The 23,478-nt window shown below is 44.4% G+C and overlaps 1 protein-coding gene across 4 annotated transcripts in view; it reads right to left on the bottom strand.

The window, feature by feature from the left end:
* SCRN1 (secernin 1) overlaps positions 1–23,478 on the bottom strand; it is a 69,675-nt gene that overhangs the window by 22,674 nt on the left and 23,523 nt on the right. For all 4 annotated transcript variants that reach the window (XM_055293537.1, XM_063609713.1, XM_055293538.2 and 1 more), the window contains exons 3-4: positions 12,655–12,836; positions 1,448–1,650 (exon numbers count right to left, since the gene is read on the bottom strand). In XM_055293537.1, coding sequence (XP_055149512.1) covers positions 1,448–1,650; positions 12,655–12,836 — 385 coding nt within the window. The remainder of the gene's footprint in view (positions 1–1,447; positions 1,651–12,654; positions 12,837–23,478) is intronic.

Here is a 23,478-nt window from a genome sequence, read left to right as displayed (position 1 = left end):
TAGCACTCTTGATGGAACCATTCAATAGTAAGACTTCACCTTAGGAGGGCTTTTTATCAAGGAGTTTTAAGTTCCTGCATTGCAGGAGAGTTGGAGACCTGGTGGGCTGCACTGGCTGTCTTAGTTATAGAAATACTGTAAGAGCTGGGCAAGTAGGCATACACACTGGTAGGTGGGTACGTGCTGGGCATATGAGGTGGAGAAACTCTCCGTGATTCTAATGGACGGACACCACTAGCCCATTCTACACCCTTGTGAGATAGAAAGAGGCCACCCCCGCCTCCAGACAGACACAGCCTTCATACAGCTTAGCGAGGAAGCCACAGTCTAGATTTCACTGCCTCATTGGGGCAATTTTGTATAGAGTACAACGTACCCATCATCCAGAGACGCCCTGATCACAGGACTAACTTAGTGCACAGAAAACAGGCTTGATTCTCATCTACTGTGGTAGATCTTCTGCTTCTAACTCGGGTCAAATTTGGTTCAATTCACCCCTAAGATAGGGATGGCACACAAGTTTCATCCCCAGCATCATTTTGGATTACTTGGAAGAGACTCCCTGGTAAATTTAGTTAAGAAAAATACATAGGCCAAGAATAGGTTCAACGAAAGAGAAGTGTCGTGACCTACTCCACCATTAGCACAGGAGGGAAGAATGGCAGTGCACACACCATGTGGTCACCATCCAGTCCCAAGGAGCTGCTCCAGCCAATTCCCTCTTAGGACTACTTAGTCCTCTTGGAAGCCCTTTAAGCCATTCTGGGATCTCATCCTGTCCAGAAATGAGAATGCTGAGGTGGGGATACAAAACTACCACTCCCACCCCTGATACTTCCTTCCCCAGGGCTGTATTAGAAGCAAGATGCTGCAGGGGCCACAGAGCAGCAAATTTATGTGCACTAAATCCTTCTGGGTGGATCATCTAGTCCTCTGCTCTTCTAGAAACACTGTCTCACTGTGAGAGAAATGAACTTCACTCACAAAGAAATCCCAGAGTGGCATATACTGGTCCTCACACAGATCTAAACTCCTATTTTAGAGGAACATGCCAAGCACAAAGATCTACAGGGTTGGGGGTGACAAGGGGCTACTGTCCAGTGAAGGGACTTGGCCTATTACACAAGAAGAGTCACCATTCTCTTGGCCAATTAACAGAGTAACGGTTTAAGTCATGGAATTCCTGGTAGTCAAAAGCAGGTTCTTCCCAGAAAGCAAACAGAAAATACGAAATGTTAGGAGACTGCTTCACTCCAGGTTCAGGAGACTCTAGGTTCTCTTCTTGGAGGTGCCCAGAAATGAGAGGCATGCCAAAGCATGACAGTCCCACACAGAGAGGACCTGCAACGGCATGTCTTTCCTCCAGGTCTGACACTGTACGTGCAGGCCACCCCATCTCTGTGGCCTTCCCTGTCCTCAGAACTCTCCACCATCCACACCCGCTCACCTGTGACTTTCTCAGCAGCCCAGTACTTCCCTATGGTCTCGAGCACCCAGGCTTCATCACGATCCACAATCAGATATGCACTTTGGAAGCTGTGGCAGGAGTTTGCATCTTCATAGTAATTCCCACCTTGTCCATGTTCTTCCAACAAGGAGACAATGACATCTAAGGCTTCTTTAGCTGTTTCCCCTCTTTCTAAACCAAGCCTGCAGGAAGGAAACCAGAACCATACTTCGGTCATTTCATACCACAGGATTGTTACTAGAGTAACCAAAGACTGGGCAAGGCCGAGTTATGAAGCATGCCAACACGTGTAAACATGTTAAGTCTGCAGAACAATAAGCAAATTCATTAACTGCACTGTATCTCAGAATACACTTCTCACATGTTTGCTTAAAAAACCATATGGGGTGGCCAGGTGCAATGGCTCATGCCTGTAATCCTAGCACTTTGGGAGTGGCAGGAGGATTGCTTGAGCTCAGGAGTTCAAGACCAGCCTGGGCAACATAGCGAGATCTCTTCCTCAAAAAAATTTTTTTTTAATTAGCCAGGCATGGCGGACACACTGGTAGTCTTAGCTACTTGGAAGGCTGAGGTGGTATGATCGCTTAAGCCAAGCAGGTCGAGGCTGCACTGAGCCATGATCATGCCACCACACTCCAGTCTGGGCATCAGAGTGAGACCCTGTCTCAAAAAAAAAAAAGAAAGAAAGAAAAAATCACAGGGGTGTTTTCTGTCTTTGGTCATTTCCCTTCAACACAGAAGAGTCAGGGACCCAGTGGCTTCTCCCTCTTGGAAGGCACCTGTGTGTCTTCCCCTCTTCTGACTTTTTCTCCCACAGAGCTGGCCAGCTCAGCTCTAGCCCTTACAAAACCACCTCTCTGTGGCATGTACTCCCTCCTGACTCTAACCTGGGCAAAAGGAAATCAAGGCCAAGTCTGGCCTTGATCTCTATTATTCTACACCAGGTATTTTGCTTACTTATTAGAAGTGTTCAAATGCCAGACATTATCCTGTGTCCAGAGAGGACACTGTCCTCTGTCTCTGTCTCAGAGACCTTAATAGGAATGGGCAGCTGGTTGGGACATAATCAGCCTTTTCTACATATTTCTCCTCCTGCCTATCAGCCTACGTCTATTGGTATGGCTTACAGCTTCAGTCATCAAAAGAATATGTATTCCCTTTGAAGTGAGACATCCATCTCCCCCTAGCCTTTCCAATTAATAAACCCTTTAAAGAGGGCACTGATATGGTTTGGCTGTGTCCCCACCCAAATCTCAAATTATATCTCCCAGAATTCTCACTTGTTGTGGGTGGGACCTAAAAGGAGGTAATTGAATCGGGGGGCCGGTCTTTCCTGTGCTATTCTCGTGATAGTGAATAAGTCTCACAAGATCTGATGGGTTTATCAGGGGCTCCTGCTTTTGCTTCTTCCTCATTTTCTTTTGCACAGTACTGCCCTTTGTGTGACCTTGGGCAGGTTATATATTTTGAACTTCAGTTTTATATCATCTATAAACTGAATGCCCACATCATTTAGTTGCTGTAAGAGTAGGTTTATGAGATAACATCCATGAAAATATGCAGTGCTAGTGCTTGTGACCAGGAAAGTGGTCAGTAAATTTCTGGAGGTAGAACACTGTGGCACAGAAACATACGACTCAGAGATAAATGGACCCAACTTCTAGCTATGGCTCTGCTACTCACTGGCATTAAGATCTTACGTAATGTGACCTTTCCAAACCTTGATTTTTCTCATCTGCAGATTGAAAACAATACTACCTCCCTCTCTGGCTGTTATGAAAGAGGATGGTACATGCCATGTACTCATGAAGTATCCATTTAATTCATCTGTTCATTCAAATTATAATTCAGGTGGCAGGAACACAGGAGTCTTAGAACCTGGGCAATGGCACTACTACAATGGTGGTACAAGCCAGTTCTTGGTGAATTTTCAACTTGAGAAGTAACAACTATTCAAATTTATCTAATTTGATGCTTGCTAAAGGGATATTTCACTGTGCTGCCAGGGAGAAGAAATGCTAATACAACTAATCTATAGGCTGATTATTTTAACAGGCTTATGTTTATAGTCAAATAATTACATGACAATTCATTTGACATTTCTCATTTTAAGCTTATGTAGCAAGACTCGGTTACAAGGCAGTGATTTACAAAGCTGAACCCTAAAACCTTAGGAGAGGGATAAAAGAATAAACCCACTAGAAGATTGAATTCAGCTGACTTTTCCTTTGGTCAATGTCATCTTCTCCAAATAGAAGGAACAGAACCAGGCACTCATCTTATCTTGAGGCTCCGGAACAAACAAAAGTGCTGTGAGTGCCTCTCGGAACCCCAAGTTGTGCACACTCAAAGGCCTCCTTCCTCCCTTCCACAGGTCCCTGGTAGCCCCCTGGTCACAATGCCTCATACAGACATTCCAGGCAGAATCCTGTTCCCAGGGCCTTTGCAGGGCCCCAACTTGCCCGTGCAAACATGTGCTAGGAGCATGTGAATACACAGCCAGCTGTAACAGCCCCGTCTTCGGAGCCTGTGACTTATCTTTTTTGATTTCCAGTGTACTCTTCTGATGTTCTGCCTGTTTGCATTCCACACTGAGGCCCTACACTTGCACTTGCCCTCCCATGCTGACTTTGATGTCCTCTGGCAGAGTTGGCAACAGGACCTCAGCACTATCCACAGACCTAATTCTGATTTCACCCTCCTATCCCTTGTGCCAGGACCGTGGTCAGAGATACCCCTTTGTCCCACCTGATTATTCCCACCTGGTCTTCCTACCATGCCATGAGGAGAGGGCCAACTGCCCCATAGTACAAGGGCCGTGAGTAACACCAGGGTTACACCCTTGCCCAGTGCAACTGAGAAATGCAGATGAATTCCATGTCACTGGATGCAGAAGAGGTGCCGGAGAGACCTGGAGCCGCAAGTCACATGGCATCCAGAGGCCTATGTTAAAGCCATTCCCAACAGTCTCACCTCCTACGTGGGGCAGATTCATGCGATTCCAGAAGAGGGCAGTGCTCTCTGGCCCCATGCCTAATTTCACTTTGGCTGCTACCCCTCTGCCTGGGCAGGACCAGGACAGGGAAGGGGAAGAAACTCAACGGGCCAAGGTTAGAGTCCCACTGTAACATCTATCTTCTGTGCAGTTCGAATTCTTCCAAAGTGTGTGCTCTGTCCAGCTTGTTCTGGGCCTGGGAATTAGATGCTCCTGAATTCAATTCCTAGTTTTATGGGAAAATCTTTCTTTGGGAGCCCATGACCTTCTCACAGGTATGTCAAGCTCACCCTGCCCGTTCCTGAAAAGTTAACACATCTCACTGAGAAAGATGGGTCACACCTATACTTCTCCTGCTTAAAGCCCCTTTGTTTAGAAACTCTGCTTATCTTTTCAACATCTGTGCCTCCATGGATTAGGAGACCCCGGTCCCTTTCTATCTCAAATCAGGTAAAACTAGATTTGCCATGGATATATAATCACTGACTTGGGAAAAGTAATAAAAATAGGCAACACCACCCCCTTAGAAAGGTGGGCCTAGTATTCTTATAGGACTCAGGTGCAAATAATCTTCCCTCCTTCCCACAATCAAGCAGTCTGCCAGGCCCTTCTAGGGTCAAGATCTTTTGGAAATTGGAAATTCCCAGCCTTCAGCCAGAGGGTTAGAAGCAGGAACGTAATGCTATGAAGTGATTGCTTGTCCCCTTGGTTTCCCCAAAAATTCATATGTTAAGCCTCATCCCCAGTGTGATGGTATGGTACACGGGGCCTTTGGGAGGTGATGAGGTCATGAGGGGTGGAGGCACCATGATGGGATTAGTGCCCTTAAAAGGAGAGACACCAGAACGTGTCCTCTTTCTCTGTTCTCTGCCATGTGAGGATACGGGGGAAGATGGCCGTCTGCAAAGCAGCAAGCAGGCTCTCCCCAGACACTGGGTCTGCCGGTGCCTTGATCTCAGATTTCCCAGTCTCTAGGAATGTGAAAAATAAATTTGTGTAGTTTAAACCCCCTAGGCTATGGTATGTTTGTTATAGCAGCCCAAATGGACTAAGACGAGTGATAACACAGGTGATGGATGTGATCTAGGGAAAGAGCGTGTGAAACTTTTTGACTTATCTCCATCTCTCAGTGTCCTGAAATTCCTGTGTCATTGATAGTTGAAGTAAAATGTGCTCCACAACATAGAGGAGTGGCCTCTCTGAGGTTAGCAGGCCCTGGGATCACTGGCTTAGCCACCTTCTAGCTCTGGGGCCTTGGGCAACTCCTTCAACCCTCCTAAGCTCCAGTGTCTTCATCTCTCAAAGGGAGGAGACCTACTTCATTGGGTTACTGTGAGAGTTAAATGAAATAATATGTGCAAAGCATGTCTTACTACAGTGTTCAGGAAATAGTAACTCTGATTACACAGGTTCCTCCCGCCTACAAATGGTGACTGGGCCTCCTTTTAAATCACATGAGTCCTCACATTCACCAACAACCTAAAGACAAACTACAGACCTTTCCAAATTTTCACACTGGCCTTTTGTCAAGGACTTTTGTGATTTTTAACATGCTGAAGGTCTGATGGAATGTGTCCAGAATTATAAGATGTTCTGAAATATTGGAATTGACTAGGTTTTAGTGCCACTGTTAAACACAAATGGGAGTAGCAAAAGTCAGTGTGCAGGAAAAAAAAGAATAAAGTAGTTATGCAAAGGGAAGAAGAGGCAAGAAACACTGAAAGAATGCAGCAATCTGCTGGAGCCAGCTGCTACCAGCTTGGAGAGCAGATGGTTAAATTTTAGGGATTTTGAGCCAGTTCTGAAACTGTTGGTAGCTTGAAACCCCTCACGGTGGGAGTATTTACACCATGGAAACTGAAAAAGGACTCAAACAGCGCTGCCCCTTCCTCCACCAGGCTGGTTATTAAACATTTACCAGCATACTTCTGACAAAGAGGTTCCAAACGCTTCCTAGTTCTCATCCATGAGGCCCAGAGGCATTACCATGTCTGACAGACCTTGGATTATAAGTGGCACCCTAGGCCAGGAGCGATGGCTCACACCTGTAATCCTAGCACTTTGGGAGGCTGAGGCAGGCGGATCACGAGGTCAGGAGATCAAGACCATCCTGGCTAACACGGTGAAACCCTGTCTCTACTAAAAATACAAAAAATTAGCCGGGTGTCGTGCGGGTGCCTGTAGTCCCAGCTACTCGGGAGGCTGAGGCAGTAGAATGGTGTGAACCCGGGAGACGGAGGTTGCAGTGAGCCGAGATGGTGCCACTGCACTCCAGCCTGGGTGACAGAGCAAGACTCTCTCTAAAAAAAGAAAAAAAAGGGCACCCTAATATCCAGAAAATAATTTCCCCTTTCTTTCCTTTGCTCCTTTTTTTTTTTTTTTTTTTTTGAGACAGGGTCTTGTTCTGTGACCCAGGCTGGAGTGCAGTGGCATGATCTCAGCTCACTGCAACCTCCCCACCTGGGTTCAAGCAAACCTCCCACCTCAGCCTCCCAAGTAGCTGGGACCACAGGCGTGGGCCACCATACTGGGTTAATTTTGTATATTTTGTAGATACAGAGTTTTACCATGTTGCCCAGGCTGGTCTTGAACTCCTCGGCTCAAGCAATCTTCCTGCCTTGGCCTCCCAGAGTGCTAAGATTACAGGGCATAAGCCACCACATCAGGCCCATTTTTTCCTTCTTTCAGACAGGGTCTCGATCTGTTACCCAGGCTGGAGTGCAGTAGTGCAATCATGGTTCACTGCAGCCCTGACCTCCTGGACTCAGCAATCTTCCCGCCTCAGTCTCTCAAGTAGTTGGGACTACAAGCATCCAACAGTGCAACCAGCTACATTTTGCATTTGTTTTGTAGAAACAGGCTTTTGCCATGTTGCCCAGGCTGGTCTTGAACTCCTGGGCTCAAGTGATCCTCATGACTCGCCTCCTAAAGTGCTGGTGATAGCAGTGGTGGCCCATCTGGAGGAGCCGCTGTGAAGATGCCGGCTGCAACGGGGAGGCAGGGCCTGGGTTGCATGCTTTATGAGGCTGGTGGGGGCCCCACCCCCTACCAAGTTGGCAGGGTGGGAGCCCCATGCTCCCAGGCACAGCTGCAGCTGCTCTGGACCTGGGCATCCCTGTGCTGTCAGGAGCCCAGGAAGCCCTTGCCCCTACAGGCTTGGAAGTACCTGCTTCCTGTTCCCTGACCTCTTCCTGCTCCCAGCACCTGCTCCAGTACAGAGCAAAGTTGTGGCTGAGCCCAGGTGCTATCACAACCTGGCTGGGTGTGCACATGCTCAGGGTGGTGCTGACACACCAGCCCCCTGCCGCCTTGGGCTTCTCCAGACTTTGGGCACCAATGAGCACAGGACGGAGGCTGGGAGGGCTGAGGGCAGCTCAGTGTGGGCCTGCCAATGCCCCTCAAGATGAAAAACCTGGGCACCATGGATGGCATGTTGATGGCAGGAGGCAGACAGTTTCCTGGGTAGAAAGGAGCAGGTCCCCAGTGAAACCCCACCTTCAAGCCAGGAACGGCCGGAAGCCTGGAGGCTGGTCTGCCAGTTCCGGGTGGAGTACGCAGCCCAGAGTGAGAACTTACGGTGCTTTTTCTGGGCTTGCCCATGACCCAATCAGCAAGCACTTCCTCCCTTCTGAGCCCATAAAAACCCCAGACTCAGCCAGACTCACACAAATGTTAGGACTACCAGCTGCAGGAAGGAGCTACCAAGTTTGGGCCTCCTTGACTAGTTGGGATGACCTGCCTGCAGAAGGGAGCTACCCACTACAGGTCTCCTCTCTGCTGAGAGCTGAATACTCGTCAGGATGTCCTGCCTGCAGAATGGAGCTACCCACTTTGGGTCTCCTGAGAGCTATTCTGTCACTCAATGAAGCTCCTCACCACTTTGCTCACTCTCCAGCTGTCCATGTACCTCATTCTTCCTGAACAAGGGACAAGAGCTTGGGACCTGCCAAATGGTGGGACTGAAAGAGCTATAACACAAACAGTGCTGAAGCACACCCCCATCCCCCACCATTCGCCACACTGCAGGTGATGAGAAGGAGAGAAGAGCTGCAGCCCTTTGGGGAGTCCAGACCTAGGGGCTCCTTGAGCCCAGGCTGTGACACTCTCTTTGGGGCTCTGCAGTTCCTGGCATTTCCAAGCTTCCAGGCACCACCATGTTTCTTGGTGACTGCAGTGGAAGCCATTTGCAGTACGCCTGGTCCAGCTGCATCCTCGCACAGAGCTAGTACCTGTGCCAGCGCCTGTGCCAATGCCTAGAGCTGCCCATCCCGCCACAGCTGGCACACCTGGCTGTGTGCAGTGGCTGGACCCTATGCTTGCTCACACACCCCTTTCCTCTCTGCGCCTGGCTTGCCCTTAGAAGGCATGGGATCCAGGCCAGTAGCGTGAGCTGAGTACAGCGTGCAGGGCCAAGTGGTGGAACAAACCCAGCAGCCCGACCAAAACTCAGGCAAAGGTGCCACCAGCCACAGAGGTTTCCAGCTGGAAAAGCAACACCCTAAGGATCGTGTGACACTGTGATTACAGGCATGAGCCACTGCACCTGGCCAAATTCCCACTTTTATGTTAGCTTCTATTGGCAACTCATTACTTGGAACCAACTTCATGAAACATGCAAAAATGTGTACGTATCTTTATGCCTCTTCCTCAGGAGAAAGGGACTAGTGGTCAGAGAACAGTGAATCAAAAATAACAGATGAAGCTTAGCTTTCAGATAAATGTCACTGAAAACGCATTATAAAAACAATATTGCCTAATGCTTACATTCCCATAAGCCTCTAGGAAACATACACAAATTATACCTTTATCTTAGAATCAGTGCCTATTACACTGCTACTGTCATTCCCTTATGTCTCTTTGAACTGAGGTTGGATTTCACATGCTGCTGGAAAGTACAAAGTACCAGGATAAGTATAGGGGCAACTGCTGTATTCATTGAATAATCAACCACAGTCTAACAGGCCCTTGAAAGAGCATGTGAAATGGATATAGCCTGCTCTCATAGGAGCTGTCCAGGGAGGAACTGGCACTAGGCACAGAGTGCAAGCAAGGCCAGAGAAAGTAGTGGTTCCTCACACAGCAATACCTAGGGAGGCACTGAGCCCCAAATTAAGAGAATGTAACCAACTGATAGAAAGTTTCCTGTGGAGCAGCAGTTCTCACCATAACTGTGCATCAGCACCATCTGGAGAACTTGTTAAAACAGGTTGCTGGCCCCTGGGTGTGAAGTAGGGACCGAGAATTTACATTTCTAGCAAGTTCCCAGGCGATGCTTGTTCACCAGCCATACTTTGAGAACCACCACTCTAGAACTTGCCACTCAAACTGTGGTTTTTCGACCTGTAGTATCAATATCATCTGGAGCTTCTTAAAAATTAATACTGGAATTAAATCATTAAAAAGGAAATCTGGGGCGGGATGTGGTGGTCCACGCCTGTAATCCCAGCACTCTGAGAGGCCGAGGCAGGTGGATCACTTGAGGTCAGAAGTTCGAGACCAGCCTGGTCAACATGGTGAAACCCTGTCCCTACTAAAAATACAAAAATTAGCTGGGTGTGGTGGCATACACCTGTAATCCCATCTACTCAGGAGGCTGGGGCAGGACAATCGCTTGAACCTGGGAGGCAGAGGTTGCAATGAGCCGAGATCATACCACTGCACTCCTGGGAAACAGAGCAAGACTTGTCTAAAAAAAAAGAGAGAGAGAGAGAGAATGCTGGGTAATGAGTATGAGTTACTTTTAGGATTTGGTTGGTATGAAATGACCCTTCAAAATCTGCCTATGCTTGGCTGAACTGATCATAGCTGCTTTAAAGATGAAACCAGACCCTGAACTCAAAAGATCCACTTAAGGTGCAGATACCTGTGACTCCATCCCCACCCTGAAGAACCTACCAGTGCTCTTCACACCCTTTTTATTGCAATAGCTGGACATGGCTAGCCCAAGATGGAGTTAACATTATATGGTGAAGGTTAAACTCTCACCCTGTCATCTACTCCTGACCTTGCTAATTATCACAATGCCAAGTCTGTGACAAACATATCTTCTGTGTCTACCTCCCTCAGCCTTGTAGCTTCAGGTCAAATGAACCTCCCCCTCAAAGCATTCCCAAATATGACCAGTCTGTGATAATCTGTGAACGTCTCGCAGTATTTGCTGAAGGCCACACCCTGGAATTCTGTGCCATTCACGTGGCATCAAATCTCAGATCACTTTGAGTAACCTCTCTCCTACTATCTTCTTATATTATTCTTAAAATTTCCATTGCTCAATTTTCTTCTTCCTGCAACCAGACTAAAATCCCTTCGAAGCTTTGAGCTGCTTCATGTGCCCACAGAGTCTAGCACAAAGTAGATGTTCAGTAAACTCCTGTTGCTTTATTGGTTGATAATCTTCAGGTGCTCTGAAGAAAGACAAAAAATCCTCTTCCACTGTCCCTTAGAAATCAACTGTTAAAATGGTAATTTTGCCTGTTCTGTAAGTCTCATACTGCAAATACAGTAAAAAATACTGGAGAGCTGTCAAAACATAAGCTCAAAAAAAAAAAAACTTCTTGTTATTCTATACATTTCATTTTGCTAATCAAGAGAAAACTAGCTATAAATAACTGGTTTTTAAAAACTGGCTTTTTCTGCCTTTTCCCCAGCTCAGGGAAGCTGCTCCTCCTGAGTTTATAAGAATGAGGAACAGTAAGGAAAGGTAAGGAAGGCAGGAAGTCACTGTGCTACCAAAAGGGTGTCCCTCACAGACCTCTCCATCAGGTGGCAGAGGAGTGAGTTCCCGAGACCACTGTCTAAATGTGCCATTTCCCCTTACAAAACCAAAATCCAAACCCATTCCTTTTTCTAGGATGTTAGCTTTGGGAGTTCTTCAGAAGTCATCCAATCTAGACCTCATATTGAAAAAATGAGGAAACTATGGCCCAGAGAGGTGATGTAACTTGGTACACCCACACTGAAAGCCAAGAACTCCAGCACCCAGCCCAATCTTCTTTCAACTATGTCATGATTTTATTTCATTTCACTATTTCAGGGACAAAAAAAGGCATTTCAGAATGTTGCTTTGTTCCAGCCTACCTTCTACTTTAGTCATTCATTCAAAATTCATCTTATTGATCACTCATAACAGGCCAGGCACACAGTTCCCAGTGCTTATGACACAGCAGTGTACAGACAAAGATCCCTGCCCTATCCAGCTCGCACAGCAGGTTCCTTCTGCTGTATAGTGGCTGCGAGAGGGGAAAAAGGAAGAAAAAACAACTGAGACATAGAGAGGAAAGGAGGGAAGTGATCTCTGTTCTATTTTTCTTTTCTAGTTTATGATTTTTCCTATTTATATACATATATTATATATTTCAAGTACTATAAAATCCACCCATTTAAACTATACAGTCCAGTGGTTTTTAGTATACTCACAAAGTTGTGCAACCATCACCACAATCTAAGGTTTAGAACATTTTCAACACCCGCAAATGAAAGCTCATGTCCATTAGGAATCACTCCCCATTCTCTCACCCACACCCAAACCCCAGGCAACCACTAATCTAACTTCCTGCCTCTATGGATTTGCCTATTCTGTATATTTCATATAAATAGAATCACAATATGTGACCTTTTGTGTCTGGCTTCTCTCTCAGTATAATGTTTTCAAGATCATTATGCTTTAGTATGTATCTGTACTTGATTCTTTTGTTTGTTTGTTTGTTTGTTTTTGATGGAGTCTCGTTGTTGTCACCTCAGCTGGAATGCAATGACATGATCTCGGCTCACTGCAACCTCTGTCTTCCAGGTTCCAGCAATTCTCCTGTCTCAGCCTCCTGAGTAGCTGGGATTATAGGCACCCAGCACCACGTTCGGCTAATTTTTGTATTTTTCATAGAGACGGGGTTTCACCATGTTGGCCAGGCTGGTCTCGAACTCCTGACCTCAGGTGATCCACTTGCCTCGGCCTCCCAAAGTGCTGGGATTACAGGCATGAGCCACCATGCCCAGCCACTTGATTTTTTTTATTGTTAAATAATATTCCATTGTAATCCATTCATTTATCCCATCATCTTAAAGTTTCCATCAAAAGGCACACATCATCTTTGGAAGGATTATGTTAAAAAATGCAAGGTTTAGGGAGAAATAAATCCTGTCTCTATTTCCAACCTTTTCTGGGAAGTTGTTGCAAAGAATCACTGTGCAGTACCTGACCAGATCCATCCCCAGCAAGGCTTCTATCTCGGCAGCTGGCTCTCTGGTGTTGATGGCTTCATTGGCTATGCACACTCCATGTTCATTGGCTCCCATTTCTGCCCCCCAGAGCCAGGCGGGTCTGCTTATCATTATGGCATGGGTCCTCGGAACTTGGTCGATTGAAATGTAAGTGCACTGAAAAACAAACACAGGAAAGAAGGCGCCATCACCTATCAGGTACTACCTCATTTCTGCCTGGGTACTTACACTGAACCATCATATCAGTTACAAACAGAGCCAAAAAATAAAAGGCCTTGGGAATACCCTGATTTTTAAGTCTTCACAATGCAGCTCAAAAGTCTTCATGGTGAGTTTCAGTCTGTGTGGCTCATGCCAATCTATTCCTGGTGCTCACATAATAGGGCAATCATCTCAAACCAAGTATTCAGCCAATCATCATCCTGAACATGGCCTGCCAGCATTCACCAATATTGAACACAGCTATTTACGAGCCCTACCTTCAAAAGAAACTTTACCTAGAAGCCTAAGATAGAAAGCAGATAAAAGGGAAGATCTTTGTCTAAAGAAAGCCGAACCCTGAGTCCCCCTGCAAGGACCCTTTGGGTTTCCTGGAACACAGTTTGATAACCTACATGGTTGCTCTAGTGGTAGAAAACAGAAAAGGATCAAAACATCCGCATTTAACTACTGCATGACACTGTGGGATTTCCCATCTGTCGCATTTGATCCTCACACTAAGACAATGAAGTGGACACAGAAGGAAATGGTCCTGTGGAGGTGCATCTCCAGCTGCTGTCAGAACTGCAGAACACACAACTTAGTGGTGCATCTTACCATTTCCAGGCTGCAGTGGCTTTACCTGGAAAATGAGTGAGCTAATTTGAGTCAAACTATTTCTTCCCAAGTATTTTTAACCTCAGAACACCTTCTTCATACGAACTCTTACACAGAATCATAAGCACGATAAAATCAGTCAAAGTATGTCCAGGCAAAGGGAGGAAGAGGCCCAGGACCAGGATGTGGGTAACCCTCAGAGTCTCGCCCTCCTGTGCTTCCCTTTCCCCTCCCCACATTGTGACCCACGGCAGAGGAACCTGCAACTAGCTTCCCCATGGGGGCCTCCTGACTCTGACATTCTGTGAGCCTATGACACACCCTTTGTGTGGTGGACGCTGTATTGAATTCAAGTCTCTAAGTTACACAGTGCTCTGGAGCTCTCAAGGGAGAATTTTATCAGCTGCTGGAGTCATTTACATTTTAAATGGGGCAGCTGAAAGCAACAGCAGCCTTAGATCTTTCTTTTTTTAACTCAAGACCCAGCTATATCGACTGAATGCAGCCCACAAAGCTATTCTGTATTGATTTCCCATAATCGCTAAACCTCAGGTAAGAGCTGAAACCCGTGTGACACACACACTCATTGGTCAGGTGACTTTGGGTCTGCACAATTCATGTGAGGTGTTGCTCTGCACTAGGATAATGTCATTTTACTGGATAAATATTTGCAAACTGAAAGCTAATTATATCCAGAGGTTTTCAAGAGACTCTTGAATTTTTCATGGCAAACTGACAATAAAATATACTCAAGATTTTTCCCCTATGCAGTTCCCAAAAGTTATTTATTTAAAAAAAAAATGATTCTTGTAGAGCACGAAGCTGGCCAGAGCCAAACTCTGCTCCTCTGTGCTCTTCTGAAATGGAATTGACGTTTACATCTTAACATTGCACTCTATGTCAAAAAGTAGTCGAGGCATTGACCAACACTTTCCAAAACCCCTGTTCGCACTGATTGCCAGTGGCAACTTTTGTCTTGAAAACAATGAGTAAAATAGGAAACGAATCTCAGCTTCTTAAGCACAGATTTATTACACAGGTTTTTAAAAGGGCAGGAAAAAAAGTAAAAATTAGGAAATGGTTTATTTGTCCTCAAATTCATTTTTACACACTCATTTCCATTTTCCCAATTATTTACAGAACACCAACTACACACAAAGCATTTTATGCTAAATGCTGCAAGCAGAAAATCAGTGAGGAGGCCCAGGCCCTGTCCTTTTGGTTGGGGAGGAAGGCAAAGGCGTGCACACAAATTCCTATGAGCCCAGGCCAGCTTCAGTGTCTCCAAGGCCTGCCTGCTGCATTCCTGAAGCATCTTGCCACTGCCTCCTGCTTTGCCCTTCTGATCCACCCAACCAGGCTCTGCTTTTCCTCTTTCCCGTTCCATTCCATTTATCCCCTTCTGAAATACTATAGAACTGACAGACTTATTACATGTACTGTTTACGTACACTATCTCCCCCAGCTAGAGTGTAAGTCCCAAGAGGGAAGGGGGATATCTTTGTTATTTAGTTCACTGACATACCCCAAGTCTGGTATATATCAGTCATCAATAAGCCTTTTGTTGGATGGGTGGCTGAATGGATGGCTGGAGAAATTACGAAGATCTAAGGGAGCACAGAAGATAAAAGTCCAAAGAAATGAGGAAACACATCCGCATGATCCTCTAGAGGCTATATCAAGTGGGAGAAATCTGAGTTGATCTTAAAAAACGGGCCAGCCATCAAGGTACTCCAGACAGAGCTAAGGGCTTAAGAGAGGAAGGGGCATGTCAAGGGTCTCCATGGTCCAGAGAGGTCCCTGCTGTGCCATGTGGGAGAGCTGCCATGATGTCATTAAGGCACATAACTGCAAGGGCTTAATACGGATTGCCTGATTAAAAAAATGTTGACAATTGAATCAAAAAGACCAGATGGTCTTCACAGGAGTTCAAAATATATGCAGCCAGCTTGACGCTTTTCAGGCCAAACTCGGAATGGTGAGGAAGGAAGGGGATCCCCAAGTAGCCAGATGGGCCCAATCAGCCCTCCTAAGCACCAGACCGAAAGCCAGGCAGCCAGATCCCTTCACAGGCCCTGAGCCTGGAACACATGCCCCTTGCTGCATCTTTGTCATGGGCCACAGAGCACAGGCCTCATAAGGGCTCTTCTGCGACAGCCATTCACACCTGCTCCATTATGTTTTAAATCTGGCTAATCACAACCAGGTGGGGTTGGGGAGGGGTTAAACACACTTGTCTCATGCAGATAGACTGGCTACTTAAAATCCCACTTTGGGAGCAGATCTCACAAAATCAGGAACACTTACACAAAATTTAATTAGCTCAACTTGGGAAAGTCAGCCATCTAGAACATGAACTCCACAGCCACTTTTAAATATAAAATCCACCCACCTTTACAACTGCCACATTATTAATGAGCCAGAGAAGTGGGATTTGAGGAAGCAAAAGTGGTTTCTCTAGGTACAAATATCCAAAAAGCACCTGACATCTTCTTTCAGTGTGGCAAAAACAATTTAGTTCCCCAAGTCAAAATTCCTAGCTTAATTTCTATTAGAAAAGAAAAAGAAAAAAGGAAAGTGTTCACCACTTAAAAGATGGATCTTTACAGAGACGGTCCTGGTCTCGGCTTTGGTTATTAAAGTGAACTGTGGAAACAGATGAGCAACTGGTCTTTCTGCCCCACGGCCACTCCCACCCAGCCTTTCATAAAACAAATCTGTCAGCTAGTGTGACTTCTGGGTGCCCAAGTCACATAACAATATAAGAATGCCCAGAGCAGGAGTGTGGGCAAGCATTCTTCTAAATGTCAGCACTGCCCAGTGCTAATCAGGGGGTTTCCCAAGGATCCACCTGTCCTGAGCTTGCCACTCTCTCAGGGACCACCTGCCAGGTTAGGTTGGAGGATAGAAAACATGAGCCTCGAAAAGACCCTAGAGCCAAAGACAAAAACAATTCCGCAGAGCAAGCCCTTCATTATTTTGTGTGATTACGCTGAAAATGAAAAGCAAGATCAGCTTCATGCCGTCACTTCACCCCATCCACATTCCAGCACACACTATTTCTGGATACCACCCAGTGAAAGGGGAAACAGAGACACTCACACAATAGACGTTTCAATTAATGAAACACAACCATTGTGCCTTTCGTACTGTACTCAGATGGTGAACACAACCCTGGCACCACCAGCAAAAACCATTGTGAGATGAGTTGATGAGTCAGCCAAATTTCTTACGGTGGGGGAAGATGGCAAGGAAAATGGGATGCTTTGGAGAGATGTTTTTAGCTTTTAAAAATTTGTAGCTCTAAAGAAGCATTGATAATTATCACTGAGGGTTTTTTATTTATTTTAAATTACATATGTGACTGTGTGTGTGTGTGTGTATTTTTTGTTTGTTTGTTTTAGAGATGGAGTCTATGTTGCCTAGGCTGTCCTCCCAACACCTGGGCTCAAGCGATCCTCCCCTCTTAGCCTCCCAAGTAGCTGGGACTAGAGGTGTGTGCCACCATGCTCTGCGTGTTTGTTTTTATTTTAGTTTTTTACCCCAGCGTCTTGCCTGCTATTTGACTGGTTTTAGGAAATGTATTCTTAAGGTTCATATAAGTTTAAACAAAGACAAAAGAAGGTGCTGAGATCAGAGGGCAACATCCTCAACCACACTTTAGAAGAACTGTTTTTTATTTCACTGAAGCATAAGATCTTTGGGGAGGAACAATGCAAAGGTCTGAGATCAGAAATGCATCTGGGAAAGGGGACATTACGGAAGGAAGCCCTCTGCTAAGCCATGCTCTCTTGGAAGTGAGGGAGACACTTCTGACTCCATACAAGACTGGGGACTCCTGATTCTGGAGCAGACTAGAAGAAAACAAAAAAAGAAAGAAAGAAAGGAAGAAAGAAAGAAAGAAAGAAAAGAAGAAAGAAGGTGGGGAGGGAGGGAGGAGGGAAGGAAGGAAGGAAGGGAGGGAGGGAGGGAGACAGCAAATCTGTCCAGTGGTCATGGAGCTTTGCTCAGCTCTCTCTGATTCCAGAATGACTTACACTTTCCTATTGTAAGAAATAACTTTCAGAATTAAAATTCAGCTCCCCCCACCCCCACAACATACACACACCCCACACATCACAAATATAGCCTCCATCTGGACAATTTTACTAACAATGCTATCAGCCATCATTAACTGGTAATTTTCTATTCTTCTTGTAAATATTTTCAATGATAAAGAAAGGGGAAATGATCTACCAAAAGCCTTCCCCAAATCCTGAAAGTTATATAAACTCATTGACGACAGTAAATCCATACAATTATTCCATGTAGTGGAAAACAGACAAAAATTTAAGCTAATTTGAAAAAAAAACGAGGAAATGATAAAGACTTTAAAAAAGGAAATAATGGAGACAATATTTATTACCAAAGAAAGACTCTTTTAAAAAATATTATGTGTCAAATCTAACTTTGTTATCAAGAATTCTGTCTCCATAAATTCTGGTATAATTAGCCTCTTGGACACCAAGTATAAGTAATGTAAACCTTAGCCAAAATCCACTGTTTTTCTGGAAAAGTAGTCTAATGTTGGATCTATTTTTTCCCTAAATAGAAGGTTCAACCATGTAAGAATGGACCTGTACCATCCATGAGCATGCATGCATACACACACACACATCCACACACACACATCCACACACCATAATCCAGGAAGTTATTCCTCTGCTTCCTCAACACGCCTATCTAGAGGGAGGGCAGGACTTGGGGTAAAGTTGAGATGAGTTCTCTGATACATCCTCAGAGAGGACAGAGGGGCTTTCAAATATGATACCTATTTATCCATCCTACTCTGCAACCAAAAGAGATGTTGTTAAAAGCCCAGAATACACAAGAGAAATACTAAAGAATATAAAATTAGGATGTTCCAATCTGTGAACTGCAGCTGAAAAAAAATATCCAGTGTAGTTTTGGAAACTGAGGAACTCTGTGTTGGAGGATCTTATTTCTTACTCTTCTAGTCTTAAGTACAGTGAACTTGACATATGGAGATGATGGCTGGATGGGACTGACTGACAGGGGGATGGAGAGTGGCTAAGTGGACAAGTTGAAGGGAAAACCGCCTGGATCAGTTGGCAGGTGGGTGAGTGGATGAATGAGGAGTCCACACGACTTTTTGCATGGTTTTTGCATGTGTCCAGAGGTTGCCCTAGAAACCTCATACTTGAGAGTGTTGAGGTCCCAGGAAATCATTTTCTGAGAATATAATCATCTATTACATAATTAGTTTCATATAATTATTAAACACTATAATTATTAAATAATATAATTATTTACATATAATTAGATTATATAATTATGTATATGTAATTAAATTATATAATTATTAAATAATTGTTTATATACAATTATTATATAATAAATTATATAATAGATGGTTACATTCTCAGAAAATGATTTCCTGTGACCTCAACCCTCAAGTATGAGGTTTCTAGGGAAACCTCAGGACACTTGTTTAAAATGTCATGAAATGGGCCGGGCTTGGTGGCTCACGCTTGTAATCCCAACACTTTGGGAGGCCTAGGTGGGTGGATCACTTGAGCTCAGTTTGAGACCAGCCTGGCCAACATGATGAAACTCTGTCTCTACCAAAAATATGAAAATTAGCCGGCTATGGTGGCACATGCCTGTAATCCCAGCTACTTGGGAAGCTGAGGCAGGAGATTTGCTTGAACCCAGGAGGCAGAGGTTGCAGTGAGCTGAGATTGTGCCACTGCACTCCAGCCTGGGTGACAGAGTGAGACTATCTCAAACATAAAATAAAATAAAATAAAATAAAATAAAATAAAATAACATAAAATGTCATGAAATGGCTGAGGAATAGACGGGTTTTTATGAAAAGTTCTTACTCTTCATAATTTAAAAAAGTCTGTATTTTAATAGTTGCTTGTACAAAACTTACATGATAGTAATTGTGGCTCCTAGACCTAAATATGGAAAGAACCCATAATTCTGTACTTGGGACAAGTATAGGAGACGGAGACAGATGTAACTGTAAGGGAACTAAAGGGGTAAGAGTAAGTTTGAAAAGCAGATTCAGTAGTATGTAATGTGCCAAAGATAGTTTTGGAACTGAGACCCGGAGTCATAGCAATTCTCAACATAAGTCAATTCTTTAAAAAAAAAAAAACCCTTCTTCACAATGTTCTCCTTAAAGCTTTACAAAGTGCTTTCATGCATCAGCTCACGTGTGTCTCACTGAAGCCTGTAATGCAGGCAGAGGGGGTACTATGATCTCTATCTGGCAAATAAAGAAACTGAGTTTCAGAGAGGCTCAAAGACCCAAGACACTATAAAGGGAGAGGCAAAACACGAACCTAGGAACCCTCTCTCCTGGGCCAGAACTCATTCTCCTAGTTTCAGGTGGTTGTAAATTTCAATTGACATGCATAGAGGAGTGTCAGGCTAAAGGGAGGAGGGGATATTGGTGTTGAGGCCTGGAAGGATAAACAGGAGTCTACCAAGCAGATGAGAGGAGGGGAGAAGAAGGATCTTCTCAGCAAAGGACAGAAAGAGCAAAAGCACAGAAAAATGCAAGTGTGTTATTTGCTCAAGAAATGGCAAGCAGTTCAGTGTAGCTGGGGCCTAGAATACAAGCTGAGAGGGCACAGCAAAGAATGAAAATAGAAAAGTAAGCAGGAAATCATACAACCCTTATGGAGGTCAATTCCTATAAAAGCTTTACCCTATGACCCAATGATGCTACATTTGGAAGTACATCCAATGGCTGTATCTACACATGCACAAAATGACTTATGTACAAGGTTCTCCACAGCTGCACTTTCTGGACTAGCAAAATACTGGAAAGAGTCGAAGCATCTACCAATAGAGCACTAATTAAATGAACTATGGTACATCTCCACAATGGATTACTATGTATCTGTAAGAAAAAAATAAGGACAATCTCTATAGAAAAATCTTTAGAAAATGTTAATTGAAAATAGGGAAGTGCAGATCTTTTCTGTAAGTTCAAAGTTATATATTAAAAAATCATGTTTAATAGTAGTGTACATAATGTGCCACATTCACACAAAAAAATAGAAAATAAGGCCAGATATTCAGTTTTTTTGGATTTGCATAAAATACTGGAAGGATATGCATGAAATTAATAAAAAGGGTTATACAAGACGGAGGCAAGGGAGGAAGACTTCTTACTGTGAACCTTTTAAATATCATTCAATCTTTGAACCACATAAATATATGATTACCTATTCAAAATGAAAAATTACATTTTAAAATGTCTTTAGCCAAATGAGTTAAAAACTTATGTCTACACAAAAGACTGCACACAAATATTTATAGCAGCTATGTTCATAACTGCCAAACTTTAGAATCAACTGAGATGTCCTTCAGTGGGCGAATGGATAAATAAGCTGGTATATCCAGAAAATGGAATATTGTTCAGTGATAAAAAGAAATGTGTCATCAAGCTTGGAAAGGACAGGAAGAAACCTTAAATGCACATTACTAAGTTTAAAAAAGCCAATCTGAAAAGGCTACACACTGAATGATTCCAACTATGTGACATTTTAGGAAAGGCAAAAGTATGGACACAATAGGATCAGTCATTTCTGGGGGCTAGGGTGGGTGGGTGAATAGGTGGAGCACAGAACCTCTAGGGTAGTAAAAGTATTCTCTATGATACTACAATGGCTTGTCATTATACACATAGGTATACCCACAGGATATCCAACACAAAGTATAAATTATGAACTTTAGTTAATAATACTGTATCAGGCCGGGCTCAGTGGCTCACATCCATAATCCCAGCACTTTGGGAGGCCGAGGCGGGTGGATCACTTGAGGTCAGGAGTTCAACACAGCCTGGCCAACATGGTGAAACCCCGTTTCTACTAAAAATACAAAAATTAACCAGGCATGATGGTGGGCACCTGTAACCCCAGCTACTCGGGAGGCTGAAGCAAGAGCTTTGCTTGAACCCGGGAGCTGGAGGTTGCAGTGAGCTGAGATCGTGCGACTGCACTCTAGCCTGGGCGACAAAGCTAGACTCTGTCTCAAAAAACAAAATGTATATATACTGTGTCAATATTGGCTCATCAGTTGTAGCGAATCTACCACATTGATGCCAGACGTTACTAGCAGGGAAAACTAGAGGGCAGGGTAAGGGGCTGTTTGGGAACTCTCTGTGCCTTCCGTTCATTTTTCTGTAAACATAAAACTGCTCTAAAAATAGTCTATCAATTTAAAATAGAAAAGAATGAAAGAGAATAAAAGAAAGGAAAAGTGAGCAGGGTGCCAGTTGGGAAGAGTTCTGAATGGCATACAAATCAGCTTGGACTCTCATCCTGTAAACAAAACGAAACACTTTTCAGCAAGGGAGTGATAGTGCTATCTACGTTCTGGGAAGAAAATTCTGGTAACCCTGTAGGGAGAAGAACCCAGGAGAAAGAGACCCAGGGACAAATAAGAAGATTGTAGCAGAAGAGAGACGGACTCAGCCTGAACAAGTCAGGGGCAGCGGGGAGGAGATGGACAAACAAGAGAGGGGGCAGCGGGACTCAGTGACAGCTGTCCCTGTGCACTGGGGATGGGGGCAGGGGGAAGTGAGGGTCGACGTTTCCCGTGGGCTTCTAGTATAAACTACGTGGCCGACAATGGTGCTGTTAGAGCAACAGGGATATATGAGCCGGGGGAAATGAATTTGCTTTCTTACCTGTGAGGTTATTTCACCTGCAGAATATGCAAGTGGGCACGCAAAGAGGCAGCTCAAAACACAGGTATGGAACTCAGAAGAGAGGTCAGAGCTGCCTTAGAGGCTAATTATCATACATATCACACTATACTTATGTATGGAAGGGGATAGGATTTAACCTAAATATATCTGAGTAATCATATACCATAGGTTAACTAGCAAAAGGAATCTAGCTTCATCCTTAAAATAATTGTAACCATGAGAGTAAAGTAAGAGTTATGTAGCCTATCCTCCAAAAAAGAAAACAAATTTTTTTGAAATATTTATTTCAGACATGTTTATAAATGGCTTTGTGTGATTTTTGAAGTTAGTATGGCTACTTAACAAATTACCCCAAAATTTAGTGGTGTAAAACAACTTTTTTAATGTTCATGGATTTGAACAGCAAACAGCAGGGATAATGTGTCTCCACTCCAGTGTCTGGGGCCTGGAATCATCTGAGAGACAGAGGAATGAGAGAGAGAGAGAGAAAGAGAGAGAGGAATGAGAGAGAGAGAGAGGAACGAGAGAGAGAGAGAAAGGAACGAGAGAGAGAGAGAGAGGAATGAGAGAGAGAGAGAGAGAGAGACAGAGAGAGAGAGAAAGCTGTATCCTTTTATGGCCCAGCCCTGGAAGTCACATAGCATCACTTCCACCATGCTCCGCTGGTCAGAGCAATCACAAGCCCTCAAAGATTCACAGTGAGAGTGAAGGGTGTAGACTCACCTTTCCCTCTTCGTGGGAGGAGTGCCCTTCACACTGGAAGAAGGGCACACGGGATGGGATTTGGTGCAGCCACCTTTGAGAACTTAAATCTGCCCATGTAAAAATCAAAGATTATTTTAGTTTGTATGTCTTTCGGGAAAAAAAGATAGAAATGTTCAGGGAGGACAGACAGGGAAGGTCAGTAACAACTCAAACCAGCAAACTTTATCCACACAGAGTCCACTCTGTTCCAGGAAAAAAGAGAAACATTTGGACCCAAATAATATGGACATTCACTCATTGATGAATACCCATTTAAAACCTAACATGCTCACCAGGAAACCGAGCACTCTTCTTCACCTGTACGAAAGGAAAGTCCCACTAAAGTTGCAGGGGCTTTTATTAAGTTAGTGGCTCAGTAAGAGAGGAAAGTGGGTCTGGTGAAAGCCCAGTAGGAGACAGTCTGCCACCGGACCATCCACAGACAGCCCATGTGAAGTCCTGCCCACCTGCCTGTTCATTTCAGTGCCTTTGTTAAATTCATGTAAA

Source organism: Symphalangus syndactylus, chromosome 9, assembly GCF_028878055.3.
Source record: "Symphalangus syndactylus isolate Jambi chromosome 9, NHGRI_mSymSyn1-v2.1_pri, whole genome shotgun sequence".
Classification (NCBI taxonomy): domain Eukaryota; kingdom Metazoa; phylum Chordata; class Mammalia; order Primates; family Hylobatidae; genus Symphalangus; species Symphalangus syndactylus.
The sequence above is the reverse complement of the archived record's forward strand: the minus strand, read 5'-3'. Positions and strand labels throughout refer to the sequence as shown.